The 20,729-nt window shown below is 48.0% G+C and overlaps 1 protein-coding gene and 1 long non-coding RNA gene across 4 annotated transcripts in view; one reads left to right on the top strand and one right to left on the bottom strand.

Moving 5' to 3' along the window:
• Positions 1-280: 280 nt before the first annotated feature.
• Positions 281-20,729, bottom strand: part of LOC119374039 (calcitonin gene-related peptide type 1 receptor) — a 48,393-nt gene continuing 27,944 nt past the window's right edge. For both annotated transcript variants that reach the window (XM_037644110.2, XM_037644101.2), the window contains exons 13-14: positions 578-619; positions 281-505 (exon numbers count right to left, since the gene is read on the bottom strand). In XM_037644110.2, coding sequence (XP_037500038.1) covers positions 374-505; positions 578-619 — 174 coding nt within the window. In that variant the 3' untranslated portion in view covers positions 281-373. The remainder of the gene's footprint in view (positions 506-577; positions 620-20,729) is intronic.
• Positions 8,106-10,775, top strand: LOC125760268 (uncharacterized). 2 transcript variants are annotated; one of them, XR_007417865.1, is made up of 3 exons: positions 8,106-9,208; positions 9,506-9,583; positions 10,732-10,775. It is a non-coding gene; the product is annotated as an uncharacterized LOC125760268 (long non-coding RNA). The 2 variants fall into 2 exon arrangements; XR_007417866.1 differs by having other exon boundaries at positions 8,106-8,432.

A 20,729-nucleotide genomic window follows, 5' to 3' on the forward strand; every position in this document is an offset into this window, starting at 1 on the left:
ATAGCACCCCCAGTCGCTTTTATGTGCGCCATTCAAGCAAACCACATACGGGGCAGAGTGAGAAGTCCCCCCATGGGAGCGAAATACGACGGTCATTGTGAAGTATTTGTAGCGGTTGTTGGGTACACGGCACCACAATGTTAACCGAAATTTCTTGACAGCACATGAAGACCGCGCATACACGCGAAGGAACAGTTCTTCGCGGAAGCCACCAGTGATTGAAGTCCGGGGCACAGAGCGTTGGTGAGCACAAAGCCTGGAAACATGTCGAAGCCCGCACGAGGATGCCAGACTTTATGCCTTCGAAGCGTCCTTTCCGAAACTTTTCAAAAAGAAAGCGCACTAGGAGAGTCTGTGCGCGCGATGAGGCACGTCACAAGGGAGTTGTTGCAGTCGTCGTGGTAGTGGTGGTTGTGGTGGTCTGTGGCACGCTCGGCCGATGCCTCCTGCTAATGCTGCGGTCGTTCTTGTACCGGCTGTACGAGCGTTTCACCAGGCTCTGGATCTGCGTGGGCAGTGAACGGAGCGTGTAGCGCGTGCGCAGGCATCGGCTTCTACTGATCTCGTGTTTACTCACCTCGCCGTTGAGGTAGCAGAATATTAGGGAAACGAAGAATCCCTGCGAAGAGAGAAAGAAGGGTGAGGGAGGCTTGTGAAAAGATTAATTCGCATCACCGTGCTCGTAGAATGGGAAGTGAAAAAGACAGTTATGTTGAAATAGCAGCCGAGGCTGTCATACTAATTACAAGGGTTGTGGGTTCGGTTCACTGGCGGCAAGGTGTTTTTTTCGTCGACTTTATTTAATTTCCATTTATTTAATAATTAGTGCTACTCTTCAATTAAAAACTACAAATGCCCCTTATGCTTTCTTAGGCTTCATTAAGTTGCTTCTAACAAAGAAACGGTCAATTTCCATTTTTTCGTTCAACTATATATAAGGGTGCACAGTGCACACACACTATAACACAACTCATGCCTGCAATCGCTGAACTCAGATGCTGCCGTATAGTATTTCGCCCGTTCTCAAATATTACATGAGAATGAAGCACTGCGCTCTCGCGAGAGCGTGAACCCAAAGGACATTCAGTTGCTCTTGTGGCGTTTGATTTTGATTGACGTACTGATGAGAATACTAACCTGCTACCATCTGTCGGTAGCTACCTTGTTCGAATCCATGTTCTAAAAGAGCTGCTAGGGGCAGCACACTCCCCACGCTGCACTTCAAATTAACCAGCTCTGGCTGCTATGTTAAAGTATGGAAGAGCGTTCTATAACGAAGGAGAGCAGAGGCAAATGCTGCGTCATGCGGGCAATCGAATCTGCGCAGTTGGCATTATCGTTCAAATGATATCGCTACAGCATGTGCAACACGTGCATGCTGCGAAGTGCGTGTCCACCGTTCCGGTGTCACCTCCCATTCCATGCATAGCTCGGCACACTCACTCATGAGTGCACTCACTCACACTCACTCACACTCATTTGAACGTTGTGAGTGTGAGTATGAGTGAGTGCTCATGAGTGTGAGTGGACGTGAGTGTGAACGTGAGTGAGCACTCATGAGTGTGAGTAGGCGTGAGTGTGAACGTGAGTGAGTACTCATGAGTGTGAGTAGATGTGAGTGTGAACGTGAGTGGCACTCATGAGGGTGAGTAGGCGTGAGTATGAACGTGAGTGAGTACTCATGAGTGTGAGTAGTTGTGAGTATGAACGTGAGTGAGTGCTCATGAGTGTGAGTGGACGTGAGTGTGAACGTGAGTGAGCACTCATGAGGGTGAGTAGGCGTGAGTATGAACATGAGTGCACACTCATGAGTGTGAGTAGTCGTGAGTATGAACGTGAGTGAGTGCTCATGAGTGTGAGTGGACGTGAGTGTGAACGTGAGTGAGCATTCATGAGGGTGAGTTGGCGTGAGTGTGAACGTGAGTGAGTACTCATGAGTGTGAGTAGATGTGAGTATGAACGTGAGTGAGGACTCATGAGTGTGAGTGAACGTGAGTGTGAACGTGAGTGAGCACTCACGAGGGTGAGTAGATGTATGAACGCGTGTGAGTACTCATGAGTGTGAGTAAGTATGAGTATGAACGTGAGTGAGTGCTCATGAGTGTGAGTGGACGTGAGTGAGTACTCATGAGTGCGAGTAGGAATGAGTATGAACGTGAGTGAGTGCTCATGAGTGTGAGTGGACGTGAGTGTTAACGTCAGTGAGCGCTCATGAGGGTGAGTAGGCGTGAGTATGTACGTGAGTGAGTGCTCATGAGTGTGAGTAATCGTGAGTTTGAACGTGAGTGAGTACTCATTTGTGTGAGTAGGCATGTCCTCGTCCCTTCTTGCTCGTGTTTGTGTCTCCTTGCGCTGAAACTTAAGGAATAGGTATGAACATGAGTGAGTGCTCATGAGAGTGAGTAGTCATGAGTATGAACGTGAGTGAGCACTCATGAGTGTGAGTAGGTATAAGTATGAACGTGAGTGAGTGCTCATGAGTGTGAGTAGGCGTATGAAAGTGAGTACTCGTGAGTGTGAGTGGACGTGAACGTGAGTAAGCACTCATGAGTGTGAGTAGGCGTGAGTGTGAACGTGAGTGAGTACTCATGAGTGTGAGTAGACGTGAGTATGAATGGGAGTGAGTACCAATGAGTGCGAGTAGTGTGAGTAGGCGTGAGTATGAGCGTGAGTGAGTACTCTTGAGTGTGAGTAGAAGGGAGCTGTATGTGAGTAAGTATTGACGAGAGTGAGTGGACCTGAGAATGAATGTGAGTATCGACTGTATGTTGCCATGAGTACAACGTGAGTGATTACCGATTACTGTGAGTAGACGTGAGTGTGAACGTGGGTGAGCTCTCATGAAAGTGAAGAGACGTGAGTATGAATGTGAGTATCGACGAAGGTAAGAGGACGCGACTATGAACGTGAGTGACTACCGATGAGTGTGAGTTGGCGTGAGTATAACAGTGACTGAGTGCTCGTGAGCGTGAGTAGACCTATGAACGTGAGTGAGTACCAGTGAGTGCGAGTAGGCGATAGTGAACGTGAGTGAGTACTGATTTGTGTGAGTAGGCATAGTATGAACGTGAGTGGGTACTCATGAGTGTGAGTAGAAGTGAGTACGAACGTGAGTGAGTGCTGATGAGTGTGAGTATACATGAGTATGAACCTGAATGAGTGCCGGTGAATGTGTGTATCGACGGCTGTGAGTGGAAATGAGAAAGAACGTAAGTGAGCCCCGATGAGTGTGAATATAAAAGAGTATGCAAGTGGGTGAGCACCAATGAGGGTGAGTGGAGTGAGTATGAAAGTACCTAAATGTGCGAGTAGTGTGAGTATGAAAGTGAGAGCCGATGAATGAGAGTAGACGAGAGTATGAAGATGAGTGATTACCGATGTGTGTGAGTATACGCGAGTGTGAACATGAGTTCTGGGAGAGTGATAATTGAGTGTGAACACGACCTGTGAGCGTGAGTAGATATGGATATAAGTGCGAATGTATGACTGTGAGCATGACTGTATCAACATGAGTTAGCGCCATTAGTGGGAGTAGACCTTATTATGGACGTATCGGTTAGTGTGGGTAGGTAAATAAAACTGAGTGATTGAGGAACCATGGTGTGCGCCTTTGAGTGGTAGTCGGCATGACTTTGAATGTAAGTACTCAGGAGTGAGAGTTGAGGTTAGTATGAAGGTAAGTTAAAAGCTCCAAGGAATGTGTGTCAGGGGTCGGCAAAGTTTATGGCACACACTCACTCGTTCACTCAAAAAATATGCTGCTTCTTATGGGCTCACTTGGTCTCAAACTCGCTAAAACACTATTCAGCCAAGCTCACTCACATTCAGGCTAAAGAGAGGTTTCCTCAGCCGGATTCACGTGGACTTAGAAGCATCAGATTTTTCTCCAAGTGAACGCACGCGGACTCCACCCTAACAATATTGAGAACTGCCAGGTTCGCTGGGACTCAACGTCACCAGTTCGTCCCAAACGGTCTCACTCAACGACTACAAAAAAGATCAACGACCATAGCTCGGCACACTCACTCATGAGTGCACTCACTCACACTCACTCACACTCATTTGAACGTTGTGAGTGTGAGTATGAGTGAGTACTCATGAGTGTGAGTGGACGTGAGTGTGAACGTGAGTGAGCACTCATGAGTGTGAGTAGGCGTGAGTATGAACGTGAGTGAGTGCCTATGAGTGCGAGTAGGCGTGAGTATGAACGTGAATGGGTGTGTCTATGAGTGTGAGTAGGCGTGAGTATGAACGTGAGTGAGTGCCTATGAGTGTGAGTAGGCGTGAGTATGAACGTGAGTGAGTGTCTATGAGTGTGAGTAGGTGTGAGTATGAACGTGAGCGAATGCCTATGAGTGTGAGTAGGTGTCAGTATGAACGTGAGTGAATGCTTATGAGTGTGAGTAGGTGTGAGTATGAACGCGAGTGAGTGCCTATGAGTGTGAGTAGGCGTGAGTATGAACGTGAGTGAGTGCCTATGAGTCTGAGTGGGTGTGAGTATGAACGTGAGTGAGAGCCTATGAGTGTGAGTAGGAGTGAGTATGAACGTGAGTGAGTGTCTATGAGTGTGAGTCGGCGTGAGTATGAACGTGAGTGAATGCTTATAAGTGTGAGTGGGCGTGAGTATGAACGTGAGTGAGTGCCTATGAGTGTGAGTAGGCGTGAGTATGAACGTGAGTGAGTGTCTATGAGTGTGAGTCGGCGTGAGTATGGATGTGAGTGAATGCTTATGAGTGTGAGTGGGCGTGAGTATGAACGTGAGTGAGAGCCTATGAGTGTGAGTAAGCGTGAGTATGAACGTGAGTGAGTGTCTATGAGTGTGAGTAGGCGTGAGTATGAATGTGAGTGAGTGTTTATGAGTGTGAGTAGGCGTGAGTACGAACGTGAGTGAATGCTTATGAGTGTGAGTGGGCGTGAGTATGAACGTGAGTGAGTGCCTATGAGTGTGAGTAGGCGTGAGTATGAACGTGAGTGAGTGCCTATGAGTGTGAGTAGGCGTGAGTATGAACGTGAGTGAGTGCGAAGGCTGAAAATATTGGGGTGAGTGAGTGTGAGTGAGTATTCTCTTACAGTGCCGACCTATGATTCCATGTGTATAACACGAACACCTCACATGGTCTTTTATGCATTCGTTTAAAGGGACTGTCTACCGTCCTTCATCGCTTTTCTATTTTGTACCGCAATAGGGCTGACGCGCTGGAGTTTTGAGTACTGTGGCGGAGCCTGGTGGCGTGCGCCGAAGTTGCTTGGGTAGTCAAAAATGGACGCCGACCGGCGAGTTACGCAGTTCTCAGTTGCTTTAAGCGTTTTACTTAATTTTGCGCCTAGTTTTCAGGCTCAAAAAGTGCTTAAAACGTACGCAGGAACTTGTCCGCTATGCCTGCAGAGTCTGACATGTTTGACGAGCAGGGGCGTAGCCAGGGGGGGGTTGGGGGGGTTCAAACCCCCCCCGAAATTTTTCAGTTTTGCTTGCATATATACACACGCACACATACAAACTCGCGCACGAACATACATAAAGTATGGTTGAACCCCCCCCGAAAAAAATTTCTGGCTACGCCCCTGTTGACGAGCGATCCCTGCTTCAACAAACCGTGCCGAAAGCAGGTGGTCTGGGCGACGGCTCTGAGCAGCGCGCGGTCCCGAAGCGCGGTCGCCGCCGTTATTGTTGCGTGGTTAATTGCCTCGAACATGGGGGTAAGGATCCTAATGTGCGGTTTTACTGGTTCCCCTGAAAGCCGTACGAAGTGGAGCGACGGAACCGCGGGATACGTGCCGTCCGACGCGTGAAGTGAGTACGCGAGCAAAACGTGGTTTGCAACGTAACGTGCTGATTACTTTTCGTACGCGCGTGCACGCGTTTATATATGTATATATTCCCTGTGTGCAGTCCAGACGGCACGCCGTGGCTGCCGAGAAACGAGAAAAACGATGCCATGAGTCACCCTGCGTATGTGCCTACGATTTTAGGGGCGAAGCTCCTTAAGGCGGCACCCGTTCGTCCCTCGTAGTCGTCGTAGTAGTCGTACTGCGTAACCAGTCTTACGGTTGGACCTCCAAGGTGGTGCCGGTGGGAGATTTTTCCTGTGCGTTGTTGAACAATAAAAAATTCGCAGCGTGCGCGTTAACTAAAAGCCGAATTCTTCTGTCTCTCATTCCCCATTAGCAGCCATTGGCATGTTCCAGTAGGAAACGTTAGTAGAAGTAGAAGTGTAAGTGTTAGCTAAAAGCCGACTTCTTCTGTCTCTCATTCCCATTAGCAGCCATTGTTTACCTCCAATGTAGTGCCTGGTGAGATTTCTCCTGTGCGTGATTAAACAATAAAAATTTTGTTCAAAACGCCGTTGATTGATGAAATAAACCAACGAAAGACGCCAGATGTTTTGTAAAAGCAAAACGAAAGAACGCCAGATGTTTCTAAAGCAAAACGAAAAGACGCCAGCTGCTTAACGAAAGACGCCAGATGTTTTCTAAAGCAATGGTTTTCTAAACAATGAAAATTCACAGCGTACATGTAAAATTAAAGTGAGCTGCAAGTCGTCATAACTCATCGAACCTTTAGTATAAACGCGCCCGATCTCACGTCGGTGATGATGTACTGGGCAGAATTCACGGAAGATTCACGGTTTACCGTGAACCTCCGCAGCTTCGCCCACTCATCATCATTCACTCCGTGGATATGCTGTGATTTTTTTCCGGCAGCTTAGAGCCGGCTGCTTCCAGCGGCCGGCTGTAAACATTGCGCGCCGTCGCTTCTCGACCGCCACCGCACGCTGACAGAATTTGGCGAATTCCCTAGAAGCAAATGTTGAAAATTACGACCGTGCATGAGGGGGAGCGTGTTTGCGACTGAATGCGGCAGAAAACGGCACACGACGCGAATGCGCTCATTCGGGCCGCCGACGGCCAGCCTTCGTCACTGCACCTTTCTTGATTCCGTTTCGTCGTGTAATGCAAATCATGTCGGCTTTCTTAACAGCAATCTTTTCGTTTATGCACTGTCGTTAATCGCGCGAGCATGCCTCGTAAAACTTAACTCGAGTTCAACGTCGTCCCAGACAACACACTACATCCCAGGGACTTCCCAAAAAAGTCCAAACGTCCCACATCCCAACAAGGTGGTTTTTAGGATGTCCTTTAGACATGTGCATAGGGATCATTCCTAAAACATCCCTTGTAGGATCTGATTGGGACTTCAAGTTAGCGGTGAAATAAGCTACCGTGTTGAAAATTGGCGATCCTAAACAATCGGAAACAGCAACTCCGCCGGAGAGCATGGTTGGCGCGCGTGCACAATTGCATATCTACATAATAGGACATGTTTACTAGCGAAAAAGACGAGGACGAGAAGAAGGAATACAGGACAACGCTAGTCCTGTATTCCTGTACATATGTATAGGACATGTTTACTTCGTGAAAGTAAACATGTCCTATTATTCACGTTACCAACTAGCCCAACTTTCCGCCTTAAATGCATATCTACATGCACATGAAAAACAATATATCCGCGTTTTTTGTGAAAGTGTTCGTTTTTTTTTTGTTTCTTTCTAAATGTCGCGCCGTTATGAGGACGAGGGATCGATTGCTGTCTGCGTGAGCAAGTGTTGCACTTGGTAAAGGCGGTACAGCGGTACGGCGCACGTACTCGCGCCACGCACGCCGTGCTTTTCGTGAAAGATCAGAGAACGGCGGCCGCACCGCACGAGCGGTGGTGTGGTAGTGTCGTATTTATAAAAACACCGACATATTAACTTTAGAAGAATTGAATGAAATATTGTTATTTTATTGTTTTCTTTCTTAGGTTTAATACGCAATTGCTCTTTAATTGCGCTTACTGCGAGCCAACACCTGCTCAAATAGTGGACGATTTGCTGCGAGCACTGCGCAGACATTGCCATCGCCATCATGGCGCCCGGCGTGTTTGGAAATTGGAGTTCGGACATTCTCTGGTTCGGATAGATCAGACTCTTCGTTGGCCTCGTTTTTAGGTGTTTGATCCGTGACGTTTAGTCGAAAAATCACAAGCGCGCATGCCGTAGGTGTTTGCCTGGTTGCAAGATCTTGCCGATTTCAACGTTTTTCCACCTCTTCGGTAAGCACTTGACATGCCTGGATTACTGCAATCAGCACGTTCTTAGCACTTTCTTCTTTGGCTCCCCACCGCGCGCAGGTTGGCGTACGCTGAACTGGACCCTCGCAGCAAGAATGGCACGTGGGAGTAAGTTTTATTTGTGACGCGATTTGGTTTATCTTCCGCAGAAACTGTTAAGCTCACAATGCTGATATGTTGTTGTTGTCGGCCACGTGTGTAGATTGACACCGCGATCGTGGAACACATGGCTGATCAGCCTCGAATAACTGCAAGCCGGCGCGTGCGTAGTGCCGTGGAGAACGATCAGAAGTCCTGGACGACAAAGAAAAAAACTTCAAAGGTTTGTTGTACATGTTTTCCACGGCAACTGACATAAACGTAAAAAAAATTGGAATGGTCAAATGCATGTGTCAAGTTTAACCATTTGTAGTGGGCTGTGGACATGAATTAAGCATTGCTGCACACAAGACTGGCTTGCCCTCAGTTTATGCCCAGTACCAAATTTTTTGCTCTCATTATGACACCATTTGTAAGAAAAGCCAGAACTTATGTTCAAAACAGCGCATATTCTTGCTATTCTTTTATTCAGTTGCACGTGTGAGTCCTGCTGCTGGCCATCAGTTAGCCGGTTATCAGAAGAAAAGGGCACAGCCCAGTTTTGTGCTGGTATATGCCGTATCGTTTGTGATTATGATCATGATTTTTGTCTTACTGAAACAAGAAACTGAAAAATGTATGTTGGTGTTCCTGCTACATCTCTATGAAGCAGCAGAACCTGTTGCTCAGTCACTTGGTGCATATTAGCAACTGGCACCTTGTCTGGCTTCCCGATACCTCCGCCTTTTTTCAGTGCATGTTGTTTTCATCCTTTACCAGCAGTCAAGTAGTTTCACACAACCGAAATGACCAACTAGCCCACTCTGTTTGTCAAGTAGGTTTTACTTCCAAACAAATGTAGCACATTTGTGATATGCACTGTTGCTCAATGATATTCTTTTTGCATGTGCTAGCTGTGTACACATATTACATGATCTTTTTTCTTTTTTTTCAGCTGCTTCTAGTAGTGGTGCTCCTGGTGTGCACCTTTACCCCAAATGTCTGCACCTTTGCCTACCGGTAATGACATAGAATGTGCTCAGCTTCCTGGACATAGGCATGCAGGTTACGAGACGGAAAACGTGCAGCTTAGACTTCATGCTTGTAAATGCGAAAGTCGTAACCGACATAATTAGAGTAAGCTAAAAGGAGAAATTTCTGCTTATGAGCAAGTAATTATGAAGCAGGTTTTACTCCTCTGAAACTAGCAGACATGCAACAACACAGTTGTGCTTTGTTTTGTGCGCCACTTTCATGCATATTTGTGCTTGCAGTGGATATGCATATACATGAAGGAGTTGTTTTTGTTTTCCTCAGCTGCCTCTGCGAACCCCGCTCCTGGACAACAGCTGGGAGGCTCTGTGTTTAAACGCGTGCACCTTGGACATCATGCTCGTAAATACCAATTCCTTTGCCATTCCTGGCATGAATTTCGTTGGTAAAGCATTAAGTAAAATTGTGCATTGTTGTTTACAAGCACTTCAGTATGAACCAGGCTTAAAGGAGAAGGGACCGACAACTGGCCAGAACTTGTGATTACATCCTGTCAGAAATGAAAAGACCGCGCTATATACTGACATATTCCAGCATCCTTTTCGCGCTGTGAGTAGGATTTATATCTCTAAATTGTGTTTAAAAGTAACAAAAAAAAAGGCATGTTGTGCAACCTATCGCAAGAGCCTTGAAGCTAGATTGCGGAGTTGATCACTTTGCTGTACAAAGTCACGTAGTCTGATACCGTCATGTGTGCCATTATTGGTCCTAAAAATATTAGTATGTATATTACTATCCATCCCCGCTCTATTCTGTGCTGCTTATGAGGTAAAAGAAGTTGCATGGTGACAAGTAACGGCGCTGCCTTCGCGGTAGCCAGTGGACCATGTCGAGCCGCAGCGCATGCGCGCGAGTACACACACACGCAGTAAACCGCCGCGCTCGAACACGAACCGCTGTCATGCTCACTGTTTGCATCATGTCTTGTCACGTGTGTATACGACTTCATATCCGTCGCAGATAGAAAAATTCGAATTACAAATGTTTCACGGTATTTTCCACATCACCATTCCTTGATTATACACTCTGACTGCTAAGCTTTCTGTCACGTTAAAGAAAATAGGTACCATAAAAGTTGGTTGTCGGTCCCTTTAACCTCTTAACACACACACAGGACAAAATAGGCATGCTATATCCCCGTTGTGCACCATCTTTGTGCGTTTGTGTGTGCAGTATGGACATGTACATTAAGGCTTTGTTTTTGTTCTCAGCTGCCTCTGCGAGCCCTGCTGTTGGACGCCAGCTGGAATGCTCTGCGTTTGAAAGCGTGCACCCCAGATGTCATGCTCATAAATACAGAGTTCTCATGATTCTAGTGTTGACAAAGCAATAAGTAAAAGCAGGCACTTGTGCATCTGGAATGAGGTTTAACCCTGTCTCAGGAGACATACGACAATATAGTCATGCTATGTTCCTGTTGTTCACCATTTTCATGCATGTTGTGTGCAGTACGTATACATACATGCAGGCTTTGTTTTTGTTGTCCTCAGCTGCCTCTGCAAGCCCTTTTGCTGGACGCCATGGAAGGCCCTCCACTCGAAACTGTGCACCTTAGACTACATGCTCATCAATACCAAGTTCTCTGTCCTTCTCGGCATGATTGTAGTGCCATATAATAGTGAGGCAATAAATCATTTTTGCTGGTCACTTGATGTTCCATGCATGTTGCTTGGTTTCTGAACACATGACTTGGTTTTTGTGAAAAAAAAAGTGGGTTGGTTGGACGAGGAATATGCTTTCCTGGAGAGGCAACTGGCTCTCTCAGGTAGGGGGTGGTCGAGCGCGATGAAGCAAGTTAACATGTTATGGGAGCAGATGTCCCACCCTTTTGAAATAATCCTGCAGTAAAAAGTGGCCACATGTCCCAATAACATCCCACACGCATGCAGTTTTGGGACATCCCAAAAAGGTCTTTTTTTGTATCACTTGGGATGTTTTTCCACCTTGTGTGGGACGTCTTTTGGATGTCCCGAACTCCCAAAAGGGATGTCATTTGGATGTCCCTAGGATGCCTTTGCGTTGTCTGGGGTTTGAGATTCGCTGCACTTGCGAGTTGCAGCGCGCCGAAATGGTTCCTTCAATCTCCTGCACGTCGTAAACATACTTGACGTTGACGAGCTTCTTGCGTTTACGCAGATTGCTTGGCCTGAAGAACTCAGCCACGCCAGAAACTGGCCGAGATCCAAAGCGCAGCACAACCGACAGCGGCGGCTCCATTGCGCATCTGAGCTTAGTGCTGCATGCGGCCGCCTGTCTGACTACTCGAAAACCAAAGAACTTGTCGTAGGGGGCGCTTTTTAGCACCGTTTTCGCAGCGCCGCCTGGGCAGCCAGCCAGGCCTATAGGCGATGCGCAAAGCGCCGACCACGCCATCTGCCGCCATGGCTCGGAAGCGCTCGCGGGGCCCGGCGAACAGCGTTTCAGCGAGCGTCTACGCGAGTGCATGGATGGATGTGTTTTTCAACGTGATTTAACGACTCTCTCGGGCTTCAGCGATGTCGAAAAATGACTGCTGCGTTGTCGGCTGCTCAAACACATACAAAAACTCGCCAGGAACGCACTTCTACATGTTTCCGGTGCTATTTCATGAGCGAGAGCGACGGTGGATTGCGGCTGTTCGACGCAAAAGGTAAGCAATCGCGCTTTGTTTAGGCAGTGTTAGAACGATTACCGTGTTTTTATTTCTCCATTTATGTCGCTACGTCTTCAGCGAACGCTACTACGTTTACATTTGGTCGCCTCGCCTGCATTGTAGACGCTACAATGCACATCAGGTTGTTATCACTGATAAGACGCGATGCCTAGGCTCTCTTGAAAAACGAATGGCGCGAAGCGCTATGCCAGAGAATGTGGGGCAGGTGGCGACTACTTTACAAAAGCGCCGTGGAATCACACGTGTGCTGCACGAAATGGGCTGCATTCTACCTAATGATGGCACTGGAATGCGATCACCGGTGCAGAATGTTCGCTGTGCGCTCGACTCAACTGTATGCATATTGGCTGCAAAACATGGCACATGTTCGCACTGAAGGCTTTTGACAGGACATTCAACCGATTCAACCTCCCTTTGAATGCCTCGTAACATGACTTCATGCTAATAAAAAACACTTTTGATGTATGCCACTAATACTCATTCGCTTTACACAAGCTGTTTTATGAGTGGGGCCATAGGCGTGCTCACGGGGCGTGGGGGCTTTCCTATATGCCTAAGCGGGGGGGGGGGGGGGGGGAGGCGCAAAATCTGCCCCTTCTGCCCCATCTGTCTGTCTGGCGCGGCTAAGACGCCACTCCTCCTGAAGGCGCACGCCAGAAGAAGCCTCATCCATCAGAGAAACCGACATTTTGTGCCAGAACTGTTTCAACCGCTTCAAACAGATCGCCGTAGAGTCTCTGGATGCATCTCATTCTGACGAAAATTTCGTTCCCGAACAAATTGCTGTCGAAGAGCTACACGTATTCGTGAAGACAACAAAATATACTTTTTCCGCGAAATTACAGGGGGTCGACGGACATGCACCGACGTTCTTCTCTGAAGACACCCAGCAAATACGTAGCCAAGCTGCTATGACAAGCTAAGTGACCACCAGCTCCGCAGTGACTCAGTCCCGCGCCACTAGCGCAAGCTGCCGAGATATTTTTTCGCAAGTTTATCGTGCTGGTTTCAAAGTTTTACCAACGCTGACCATTCGCGTGGCCGCACCCGTGAAATCCATGCACCGGCGCGACAGCGCTCCCTCAAAATCTACTATATAAACACATGGCACGTAAACGAAGCTACTGTGTCGAGAAAAAACGTTGGTTCATGCGTCAACGCATGCAGGCATTAGTGATCGGGACGTTGTAAAGAAAGCGGTGTACTTACGATGAGCTCCACTTCGTAAGGAAGCTTGTTGACGCTTGTCTATGGCAAACACTTGGCGCGTATAGTGACATTGTCGTCCCACACACCTATCACATTGGACACATGTCCACTATTATAAAGCGCGGCTCCTTTGCGCACACTATCGCCGCAAAAGTAATTATCAGGGACGCGCACAAGCGGCAAATCGCACGCGCGCACTTCCGTCATGCTTGCAGTGAAAGGAGGCGTCCGCTACGCGTCCCGTGTGCGTTTCCAACGGCCGCCGCTACGCGGCTTTCAGTGGCGTCCCTATAGGCGCTGCGCATCGCGGATAGAAAGCGTACCGTCTGAAGTGTTCAACCTTGCATCGTGGTTTTGGGACGTTAAACCCCAGATATTATTATTATTATTATTATTGCATCGGTTTCTCTAGAAAGTGAGCAGAAATTTTTAAACAGAATTTTTCGATCTGCGTTCGGTCTTCTTCCATTTGTGTGAAACATGCCCACAACACTGGTTGGGGGACGCCATGACGATTGTAGTGCCGGTAAAAATTAAAACCGAAAGCACAAGTGGTTTCTGTAGGGTTACTTTATCTTCGCTGAACACTAATGTGGTGAATGTAACAGTCGTTTTTAGCGCCCTAGCGGTTAAATGAAGCCTTATTATACAATTACAGAACACTTGTCTTGCTATAATCGCATTCTATGCGTTTATTTTAGCATTGCTGCCGCAATCCAAGCCAAGTTGATTCATCAAAAAGAGACGATAAATGCACGCCTTCACAGCACAGCACATATGAGACATCCTAACAACAATACAGCGGCAGGGTACGACCAGCGCGGAGTGCCGCATGACATAGCGCATGAGCTGAAGCAGACGAAATCGAAGACGGCGCCGCTAAAGGCGCCGCTAGAGTTACTGTATATGCTACCTTTAGGTAGCAGAACTGCGCATAGGTCTGGCTAGCAACCACAGCTATGCGGTGAAGTCGCACTCCGTTTTTGCAGGCGACATGCCTACCGTGTCGCTGATTAAATGTCTGGCGTGTCGAAGACCGGCAATAAACATTGACTATCGATGACCAGTGTTAATTTAGTTCGCTGCAGCGGCGGCGTCGAAAAATACAAAAACTGGCCCGAGCGTCAGCTTCTCCGCAATGCATGGTTGCTAGCGTCGTTTGGAAGACAGATGCGCAACTCCGCTATTTAAAGGTAGCATATACAGTAACTCTAGGCGCCGCATGCAAGCAGCGCCACCGGGTGCCTTTTTGGACGCGTGAGAAAAGAAAAAAGCAAAAAATTACTTCTTGACGCAACCGAAAGCTGCCCCAAGTGCGTAAAATACAAGTTATACATGTTTGTTTTTGAGCAAAATGAGTCTACCTGCCAGGATTTCTTGTCCTACCAGTAGATTGACCACATCGCTGTTGGGTGACGCTAGCGGCCATTCTTTCACGATTTTCAACGTCAAATTAAAAATATAATTCCTTTTTATTGGGGCAAAAGCATGCTCGTTGCCGCCGATGCGACGAACGATCTTCTCATTTTCAACACAATCAGAAAAAATTTTCCGAGCGGTAGTAGACAGTCCCATTAAGAGGACTCGAAATCTATCCGGAGTGGCTATCTTACCGTGCACTTTATAGCGGCGTCCAACGTCCACTAATTAACTATAACTAATTAGGCGTCACTAATGTCGCTCTAAGTAATTTTCACCGATTAATTCGGTGCTTACTTACTTTGATTTGATTATCATCATATTATTAACTTCCACAAATGCAACATTTGCTCATTAACTCATTATTCACTAGATTTGCTGTGGTTATCATCATGCACACACACAGTCATGCTTTCACTCGCTTTTGTATGGCTTTGCTCCCCTAGCCAAGTCACGCAAACGCCGAATTTTTGATACTCTCCAAGCGGCCGTATCTTTACAGCGATCAGCAGGCGGCTCATACCTTTGTACGTATTGTGTTCCCATCGCAAAGTTTGTGTTGAAGCCATAGACAGAACGAAGGTCGCTTCGCTCGTTGTAGCGGGCGCGTTTCCTTACGCCAGCGTTTTGTTGAGTTACAGGAGTGAGCTGCTAGCCTTACTTCGTTAATGTTCCAATTTGTTGCAATCCCATTCATTGTTTCGCCTACATACATACATACATACATACATACATACATACATACATACATACATACATACATACATACATACATACATACATACATACGTACATAGGCGTGCGCAGGGTTCCCATTCAGGGGGGGGGGGCGAAGGTTCATTGCCGCGCCCCCTCCTTATTAAGCCAACGTATAGGGCAGACTTCGCCCCCCCCTCATGGGCGACTAGGGGGGGCGCCCTCCCTGCCCCCCCCCCTCCCCGCGTGCGCACGCCTGTGCATACATGGTTTTATTGATGCGACAAGTATATCGACTCCTCATTTCACCCACGCAATTATATCATTCAGTGTTGTACACCTCTCGTTAGTTTTGCTACTGCACTCCGCGTCGTGGGTGTAACCTATTGACTTATTTAATTTTTATTGCAACGTAACCTTGACTATAATTAGGCACCCTTGCCAGCGTATAAACATCCATCCCGCAGCATCCGTCGAGTTCAGTTATATGATACGCGCACGGGTCCTTCAATTTTGGCGGGAATGTGCGTAGGTGCTGTTTCCGAGAGGTCACGGGTCAAATCTTCCAGGTTAGTTTGGCAATAGTCTCTCTGTTAGCACCGTTAGACTTGATCGTCATGCCTAGGACTTTGATGGCATCGACCCTTGGGATGGCATCTGTGATAGATTGTGCAATCACACGAAGTGACGTCAGTGGGCAACGAGAGAGCATGCGCCAGCTTTGTGCCTGTTTTCTGTTATCACCAAGAGTGCTGATACCTATCACCGCCTTGGCTATATAAGCAGTGTTCTTCTTGTAATAAACGCCTTTTTGTTCCGTGTCGTTGCGACTCACGCGTCAGTTCATTACAGCATCCCCGTTACTTCTACGTAGGTGGATGTCTATCTCGTTCAATGGTTTCCATCCCCTGGGATTTGGGCCTCGACGTGTAGTCCGATACAGTAGTAGTGCTGACTTGCTCGGGGAGCACCTGAGCCCGGAAGGACGAAGGTAGCCCTCTGTGATGTCAGTCGCCTCTTGCATGGCGCTCTCAATCTGCCCCTCGCTTCCTCCTGTGCACCAGATGGTAATGTCATCCGCGTAGATGCTGTGCTTCAACCCCTCGATTCTCGATAATCTCTTCGACAGCTCAATCATGGCAAAGTTGAACAGCATTGGGGAAATCACTGCACCTTGTGGCGTGCCCCTTGCTCTTAGTTCAATTTCTGCGGTCTCGGTATTTGCAATCTTCATCAGTGATTTCCGATCTGTTAGAAAGGACCGTACGTAGTCATGGAAGACTTTCCCAAGACTGAGCTTGGAAATCGCTTCGAGTATGAACGAGTGGTAGATGTTATCGAACTCTCTTTCTTATCCAGGCCCAGAATGGCCCTCATGTCTCTGGTTTTGTTGTCGATGATCTGGTGTTTGATAAGCTTCATCGCGTCTTGTGTGGATAGCCCTGCCCTGAATCCAACCATATTGTGTGGATAGATGTCATTATTCATTTTAAAAACAGCGCAGCAAAACGAAGACAGTATAAAAAGAAACAACTGGACGGGCGCTGCCCGTCCCGTTGTTTCTTTCTATACTGTCTTCGTTTTGCTGCGCTGTTTTTAAAATGAATGCAAACCAACTTGCCCAAATTTCCGTTCTCTTAAAGATGTCATTATCTTCCAAGTACTTGTTTAGCCTGTGCAGTGTGGCATGTTCTGCAACCTTGTCAATGTCAATGATATTGGCCTCAAGTTGTCTAAGCTAGGGGTCCTCCCTGGCTTTGGAATAAGAACCGTGTTGGCCAGCTTCCACTGCTCCGGCACCTTGCCTTTTCTCCATGCTTCATTGACCATATTCTTTAGGGTCTCAAATGAATCGTCATCGAGGTTACGAAGTGCCTTGTTTGATATACCGTCCGGGCCGGGGGCGGATCTACCGTTAAGATCATGCAAGGCTCTTCGTATCTCCTCGACGTTAAAATCGTCTTCCAGACCTGGATTGGGCGTAGCCCGGTACTCTCCACTTGGCGGTGCCAATCCTGTTTTGGTTGGGAGGTACTTATGCACCAACCGCTCTACGACTTGCTTTTCCGTAGAGATCCCTATCTCTTCATGCAAGATTCTAGCGATAACATGCCTTTGATTCGTTTTGGTGTTGTTTTCGTTGAGGAGGTGTTTTAACATATTCCATGTCTTGCCGTTGCACATCTGACCGTCAAGTGAGTTGCAGATTTCGTCCTATTGCTGCTTAGATAGTGTGCGACAATGTTCCTCTACTGATCTGTTTACCTCAGCAATCTTCTTCCTCAACATTCGGTTCAGTCACTGACCCTTCCATCGGTTCAACATCGCTTGCTTTGCCTCAAGAAGATGATGGAGACGGCTATCCATTCTCTCAACCTGATGATCCGTGATAATGGTTGAGGGGACAGATTGGATGTCCTCTTTAATCTGCTTGACCCACTGCTCTAAGCTTGGTCTGTGGCCGTCTTGTTCCCTTTCTGTCCTTAACTTTCTGAACTTATCCCAGTCTGTGTAGTGGAATTCTCTCTGCTTCTTACGCTCCGCGGGGAAGGGGGTGGCAAGAATGTAGTGGTCGCTCCGGAGGTCTACAGCGAGGTTCACCCACTGCGGCTTCGTGATGTTCTTTACAAAAGTGAGGTCGGGGGTGGAGTCCCTGCAGGAGGATGTACCAATCCTAGTTGGGAGGCTCGGATCCGTGATTAGGGTGAGATCCAGTTCCCTGGTGGTTTGCCAAAGTCTATTTCCTTTGCCAGTGTTGTACTTGTAGCCCCATGTATTGTGAGGGGCGTTGATGTCACCAGCTATGACGAGTGGGCATTTCCCAGCGATACTGACAGCTTTCTTTAGAGCCGTCTTGAACCCTTGCTTCTGTTCTTTTGGACTGCTATAAATGCTAAGTATAAAGATGCTCTGGCGATTGCTGGTACCCGGCACGATCTCTACCATGACGTGTTCTAACTTGCCCGTGTCTATCTTGAGGTCGTGTATAACGTGCGTTAGTTTGTTGCATATGAGAGTGCATACTCCCCTCCCTTCAGGGTTCCCAATTACAGACCGAAATCCAGGCAGCATTGCTTGCGATGAAAGGGTTTCCTGTAACAGTACGATATGAGGCTTTTCTTTTCTACTCCTGATATACTGTTGTAGAGTTGCCTTCTTTTTAAGGTAACCTCTACAGTTCCACTGCCAGATACAGAATGCCTCATTTAGCCTCTGCATCACCTGTTCATTGGCATTTCCACATTGTACATTTCCGAAATTGGCAGATCCCACGGAATTAATGACATGCGAAGCATGCATAAGGAAGTTTTCTATGTCGCTCTTTTGATATCAGCATCACCACATCAGCCACTTATCATGTATTTAGTAACCTAGAATCAGGCGGACGGGTGTAGTACTCAGTAAATATATTTACAAATTTTATACGAACTGACGTATCTAGAAACGACGCAAGGGTGTAGAAGTGGTTTTAATAGTTGCGTAACGACGCCACGACTAACGTGGGCACTACCAGCACCAGCAGTAGTAGGCTCAAATGTTGTTCTTGCACTCGCCCGTTATGGTCAAATTATACTCACATTTTATACAAATTTCCACATTGTACATTTCCGGAATTGGCAGATCCCACGTACCCTCTGGTATTCCCTCCACCTCACAAAAATCTCACTAGGCCCCAAGCACCTACATTAAGGCTATTGCAAAAAAGAAATAGCAAAAAAGAAATAGCAGAGGCCCAAGAGCGAGCGCATTTAGCGAGGCTATCTACAACAAGGTCTGGGGGGGAAGATCCTGCAGGAGCTGGACCAGAAACCAATGGCGATTAGACTCAAGTACAATGATATTCCCGAAAAGATCAGGGAAAACATCACGGTATCTGCTATACCACGAAACATGCATACGGAGCACAACATTGGAAGAAGGCTAGCGAGGGCCAGGACCATACTTTGTCAGGTCTCAAACGAGCAAAGAAGGGTCGCCTTTGTCGACGCGGCTTCCCACGCCAGTCGGAAAGCTTTCGCGGCCGTGGTGGTCGATGGGGCTGGCCGAGTCGTCAACTCAGTGACGGTCCGCACGAAGGACCCAATCGTTGCGGGACAAACTGCCATTGCATTAGCACTGACGATGGAGGATATCGAAGTCATCTACAGTGATTCAAGCGCAGCACTACGGGCCTTCGCAAATGGTACAGTCTCGGGAGAAACGCTACGAATACAACAAGGCAAGGAAATCACGCATCACCTGCTGAGATTGATTCCCGGCTCACCTTGGTCAAATCAAGGGCTCCCCTCCCAATCTCAATGAAGCAGCACACGAGGCGGCGCGAGAACTCTCCAACCGCGCCTCCCTGGGCGTGCGTTCTAAGGGTGAAGGGGATAACTGGGAAATTCCCATAACATATAACGAGCTCACTAAGCATTTTTATGCATCCCAGAGGATTTTCCCTCCACCTCACAAAAATATCACTAGGCCCCAAGCACTTACATTAAGGCTATTGCAAACCAAGACGCATCCTACCTTGAAAATGTATTTACCCTGAACTATACCCAAGTAATCTCTGCCCATACTGTGGGGAAATAGCTACCCTAGACCATATGCTCTGGTAGTGTACCAAATTCGCTCATTTACCTAACATCACCTCTGCCAGATAGGAGGCGGCAATCCGCAGCCCGTCCTTGGCAGAACAACGCTGGGCTGTCCACCAAGCCCGCGAGGCGGCTGAGGGGCTCGGCCTCTCGGTCCCCACGTGGGAGCGGCCCGAGACACAGTGATCTGTGTTTTGGAGGACCAAATAAAAGTTTATCCAATCCAATCCAATCCAATCCAATCTTCGTGTCAGGGTTGCCGCGATGCGCAGCGCCTATAGGGGCGCCACTGAAAGCCGCGTAGCGGCGGCCGTCGGAACCGCTCGCGGGTCGCGTAGCAGACGCCCCATTTGCGCGCGTGCGATTCGCCGGTTGTGCGCGTCCCAGATAATTACTTTTGCGGCAACAGTGTGCGCAAAGGAGCCGCACTTTATAATAGTGGACATGTGTCCGATGTCACAGCTGTGTGGGACGACAATGTCCCCACACGCGACAAGTGTTTGTCACAGACAATCGACAACAAGCTTCTCCTACGAAGTGGAGCTCATCGTAAGTACACCGCTTTCTCTATAACGTCCCGATCACTAATGGCTCATTCACACTGGGGAATCCGCCGGCCACAGCGACCGGAATGCTCCTGTCGCCGAAACACAGTGTCGTTCGCACTGCACGCGCACCGCGCCGCCGGATAGCCATATTGCGCCATCTGTCGAGGAAGCCATCAACCACGGGTGAGCGCGGGATGGATTCGCAGTTGCCCGGATTGTTCTCATGATGATGTCGCGGCTCGCAACTACGCCGTGCAATTTTGCGGGTCTTTAGCGCTGCTATAAACGGCCATGCTCGTTTCAACGCTCTTTGCGACTAGGGCGTGCAAGGCAGCTACATCGCAATGCTTGAACTAGTGCTAGCTGCATCGGAAACAAAG

The sequence above is a fragment of the Rhipicephalus sanguineus genome, chromosome 1 (assembly GCF_013339695.2).
Source record: "Rhipicephalus sanguineus isolate Rsan-2018 chromosome 1, BIME_Rsan_1.4, whole genome shotgun sequence".
Classification (NCBI taxonomy): domain Eukaryota; kingdom Metazoa; phylum Arthropoda; class Arachnida; order Ixodida; family Ixodidae; genus Rhipicephalus; species Rhipicephalus sanguineus.